Source organism: Montipora foliosa, chromosome 1 (genome assembly GCF_036669935.1).
Source record: "Montipora foliosa isolate CH-2021 chromosome 1, ASM3666993v2, whole genome shotgun sequence".
NCBI classification, from domain to species: domain Eukaryota; kingdom Metazoa; phylum Cnidaria; class Anthozoa; order Scleractinia; family Acroporidae; genus Montipora; species Montipora foliosa.
Genome location: NC_090869.1, coordinates 32369821 through 32374820, shown reverse-complemented (window position 1 = coordinate 32374820; position 5000 = coordinate 32369821). Strand labels below are relative to the sequence as shown.

Below are 5000 nucleotides of genomic sequence, written 5' to 3'. Positions count from 1 at the left end.
TTTATCAGAATTTGATCCGTGCGAAATCCGTAATACTAATTAGATATTCATTATGAAAAGGTAATCACTATATAGAGTGTTTTCGCTCAAGTGACCAGCAGCCCTTTTTGCATGCGCATACTAAAACAAAACGAAGAATTTTCATAAAAATAGAGATCAATTACCAAAACAATTTGTCAGTCCTCCAACTAGCCTACGTGTTCTTTTGGGGGTAGGGTACGGCTACACGTAGACTATCCCTCCAATATGGCCGCTGTTTCTTTGTTTTACTATTCCAACATAGCCACCGTGACGTCATGTGAACATACTCAATATACTAGTCGAAAGGGCGTGAATTATATGATGGAATCGATCTCATTAATCCCAAGGCACTTTCCATTTCTTTTGTATTTGGTTTTCAGTTTTCCTCACAAAATGTTATCCACATAATTAATGACACCGATTTGGTTGGGTGGTTGGCAACCAACCTAGCCTCGGTTCCAGGCTCCCAGATAGTAGGGAAAGAGAACAAAATGAATGGGGGCTTGGCACGCAGTTGTTTTCGTTTTTTCCGACTATCTGGGAGCCTGGAACCGTGGCTACAACCAACCTTGTGGGAGGTGCATTGTTTGAACGGTCCACCATTCCAGCCATGACGTCACGCGAAAACCATTCTGCTCGAAATTCAGGAAATTTCAGGACGAACTCAGACCGATGTGAACTTAAACCGGTATGAGATTTTTGCAGCTGTTTTCGTGAAACCGGGACGGGTGGTGCGTGGTTTCGGAAGGAAATGATATCTTTTGTGTAATAAATTTATCGCTAACCCAAAAGCATACAAGCTTGAAATTTCTGGACCCGGTCTGAGATTTTTGGTTATTTACATGAGAACAGTACGAACTCAGACCGGTAGAGAGTTTCTCGTCTCGGTCCAGAAGCCGAGACGAAGTCAGACTGGCCTAAATTCATTGTGAGGGCGGTCTCATGTAAACGCAAAAAAGCAAAGTCTGGAGGTCGATGAGAACTCATACCTGTTTGCCCGGGAAGGGGGGGGGGGGGGGGGGGAGGGGGGGAAACCCATATAAGAAGGGGAGGGATGCTCGTCGGAAAATTTAAATTAAACCCATAATGGAGACCAATTTGGGCGTGGCCCAGGCTTTTTTTTAACCACTAAAAGAGACCATATTGAAACACAGAGAAACAAAAAATTCCATGACTTTCAATAATGGCAAAGACATTATCATCTAATACTTTCACATACGTGAAGAAATTTAAAAGTGTAAATACACACTTTTATATTTCTTCGCGCGCAACCCTAAAGGAGACCTTCACGGCTACATATGATAGTTTTTTGCCCAGAACACTCAAAGTGAGACCAAAATCCGAAATTTACACCCCTAAGCGAGACGACGCGCATCCATCCCCTTTTTATATGAGAGTGCCCACCCCTCCCCGGGCCGGTCTGAATTCGTCCCGGTCTGCTGTAAATAATGCCCAAGGGATCGCTTAGGGGAGTCAGGATGGCTTAGTGGTTATCAAACGTGCCTTCCACCTCTGCGCAGTAGTGTAGCAGCTGATCCAAAGATTACCCACCATTGGCTCGCAACCCTTGCAGGAAACAATGATATGTCATTCTTTCTATTGTTTTAGCTATTGTTTGGGGTCAGGGTTGCAAACCAATTGCGAGTTATCTTTGGATCAGCTGCTACATCACCTCCTCTGCGACCCGGGTTCAACTGTTGGCACCGAGATAGTATGTGGGCTGAGTTTCAGTCGACCTCAACCTGACTCCGAGGGTTTTTCACCGGGTACTCCGGTTTTCCTCCCTCAGAAAAATCGACTCCCAGCCTATTCCATCCGGCTGTGGGGCTGTGCTCCAGCAGCACAGCTCCTTCGGTTCGACCTCGTCGAGCCGCGCCCTTAGCAATAGGCCTCTTGCAACTAACGATCACATGGTACAAAGTCCGCCATGCTGGAGGGCAAGCTTATTATTATTCCCCCACTGGGACATTTAAACAAAGAGACCTGAACCAGTCAAGCTTGACTTGCCTTTGTTTTAATGTCCCAGTGGGGGAATAATAATGAGCTTGCCCTCCAGCATGGCGGATTTTGTACCATGTGATCGTTAGTTGCAAAAGGCCTATTCAGTCTCCGACTGCGAGTAACGGCGTTTAACAGGTCATGCATTATAAGAACATTCAAGTTTACCTGTCTAAAAAATGTAATAGGTGGCTGTCCCATTCCTTGTGGGTTTCCAGTGTGAATAAGAACTTCAGAAAAAGGTTTGATCTCTCCCTACGAAAGAGAAAATATTACTCACATGGAAGAAACCATCGGAGTGTAACAAAAATTCTCAGGTTATAGATATTTTACCCTTACCATAGCAAGCTCTTGTTTTATCTTATATGTGCGGTCTTCTAGCCAGCCTCTAATTCCATATTTGACTCTTTTGAATGCCGGATTGATATTATCGTCAGTGAGGACCTCCATTTGGAAAGAATTAACAGCAGCCGATGCCGAGAAATATGAATGCAAATTCGGGTTTCATATACCGGATCCGGAATAATTAATGTCCATAAAACAAAAGAACAAAGCGAACATAACAATAACGAACTAGCAAGGCCTAATCGTAATAACAATAGTTCTTTGGTCCTCTGTCATTTTAATCTGGTGTAATAGAATTGATGCGTGAATTTTGAGCATACGTGGTAATCATGCATAAGGGCTATTATTGGGTGCCGCTGATGTGACTCTCATTAATTAGCCACTACATATATATCAAAAATAACTATAATACTCTTTGTTTGTCTCTGCAAAATTTTGCATAAGCATTGTTTCCAGTTTCTCTTGGGGCCATTATAAGTCCCAAGAGAAAACAAAAACAAAGTTTATGCAAAATTTTGGAGGGACAATCAAAGAGTGTTATAGTTATTTTTGATAACTATTCTCGGTATTGGACTGGAACTACAATCCTGGTCAAAAGACTTTAAGACACTTGTCAAATTTAGCCGAAATGCGGGGGAACTTTTCAAATGCAAATACTCTTTATTAGTATTACCCAACGGCTTCGCCTCATGGGCTATTGACCCGTAGCCCGCAAAGGCTACGGGTCTAATTGTTAATTATTATTCCGCTATTACGCCATTTTACCATATTGGTCAAGAGAACGCGCAAAATATGAGACGGTAATACACTGTTTGCGCATTCTATACCAATATCCCACAAGAAGAAGGGATCAAAGTTGTTTGCCAATACTACAACAAACACTACAGTCTAACCCACCAATCCTCACATCTAATGAAGCTGATACTAAAAGAAAATTCCTTCTATTTTAATGGTACACACTTCCTGCACACCCACGCACGGTATAGCAATGGGCACAAAAATGGCAGTAGCCTTCCCCGTTATCTATATGGCCCATATAGAAAAACAACTACTCCTTTCTAGCCCTCACAAAAGGTTCATTGATGACAATCAGCAATTTCGTTGATGTTGCTAACCGATTCCATGCCACGATCAAATTCGCATGTGAAATGTCATCTGAACGCGCTGTTTTCTTAGATACCGAAGTTTTTAAAGAACCCCGTTTCGCGTCGAACAAAATACTCGATGTCCAAAAACACTTCAAAGTTACAGAAACGTTCCAATACACCCATTTCTCTTCGTGCCACCCCCTCAGCGTAAAAAAGGATTTTCTTAAAGGAGAGACACTGCGCTTGTTACGAATGAACTCAGTTAAAGAGAGATTCGAGTCAAACAAACGGGATTTCGAATTCCACCTACTCGAACGCGGCTACTCACAAGAGCTTGTTAACAAAATTCAAGCCAAAGCCGAATTCTCATCACGAAATATCACTTTGAAATACAAGCCAAAGACATCCAACTTAAAACATTCTACCGTTCGTCACCACCTACAACCCAGGTGTACCGAAACTCAAAGAGTACCTAATGGACTTGTTGTACACTCAAAGACCTTTTGTTCAGAGCTCAAATCTCTCCTCAACCTTAAAAAGCTGACAAACCCTAGTTTTAAGCGATATACAGGCATTCTCTGACAGACGCATTTTTAGGAGGACAATCACGGTTCTCAGATAAAAAGGTTTTTCAGCCTAGAGCTCTACTTCTTTCGCCTCAAAAAACCAAAAACAAAAACGAGTTATCTACGATAAGGAGGATGACAATATTTCAACCAACCGTCTCCTCTATTAACTCTGCCCGCATATGCCTCCATTGCTAGATAGCTCCAGTCCAATACTGAGAACACGAATAAGGTAAAGGTAAAGTCTCCGCTTACGAGCCAGAAGGCTCATCAGGCCGGCGCTTATCTCCGGTTTCATTAGCATGAAGCGACTAGGAGTATTTATACTCCCCCCTGGATGGGATGCTAGTCCATCGCAGGGTTACCCCCAGCTTTACGCCGGTACCCATTTATACACCTGGGTGGAGAGAGGCACCATGAGAGTAAAGTGTCTTGCCCAAGAACACAACACAATGTCCCCTGCCAGGCCCCGAACCCGGACCACTCGATCCGGAGTCGAGCGCACTAACCATGAGGCCACCACGAATATGGCCTATTAACGAAAGGAAAGGAAAGGAAAGGAACTTTATTTAAGTGTCCAGTCTTCTTTGTGCTGGAGCACTAATTGGGAACCATGTAAACTGAAAGCAACATATTAACGCAAATAAAATCAAATATTGGTTTTTGAGGAGAGGAAAAAACCGGAAAACCCGGAGAGAAACCTTTCGGTGCAGAGTGGAGAACCAACAAACTCAACCGAGATATTACGCCGAATCTGGGAATCGAACCTGGGCCACATTGGTGGGAGGCGAGTGCTCTCACCGCCGCGCCATCCTTGACTCCTTATTATGTGACGAACATGAGAGAAGTGATCGGGAAACAGATCCCTAAACCTAAGAACAACCCTAAATAAAAGCGAGGGGTTTGGATGGAGACCTTACGAAGAAAAGGCCCAGGAATAGGAATAAACGAGGTTAGATGCAAGCTTGGCAATGTAACCAAG

At 43.4% G+C, this 5000-nt stretch overlaps 1 protein-coding gene across 1 annotated transcript in view; it reads right to left on the bottom strand.

Annotated features, from left to right (window-relative positions):
* LOC137996813 (alanine aminotransferase 2-like) overlaps window positions 1–2536 on the bottom strand; it is a 14618-nt gene extending 12082 nt beyond the window's left edge. The window contains exons 1-2 of the mRNA XM_068842406.1: window positions 2359–2536; window positions 2188–2274 (exon numbers count right to left, since the gene is read on the bottom strand). Of these exons, the coding sequence (XP_068698507.1) occupies window positions 2188–2274; window positions 2359–2469 (198 nt within the window). The 5' untranslated portion in view covers window positions 2470–2536. The remainder of the gene's footprint in view (window positions 1–2187; window positions 2275–2358) is intronic.
* Window positions 2537–5000: the final 2464 nt, after the last annotated feature.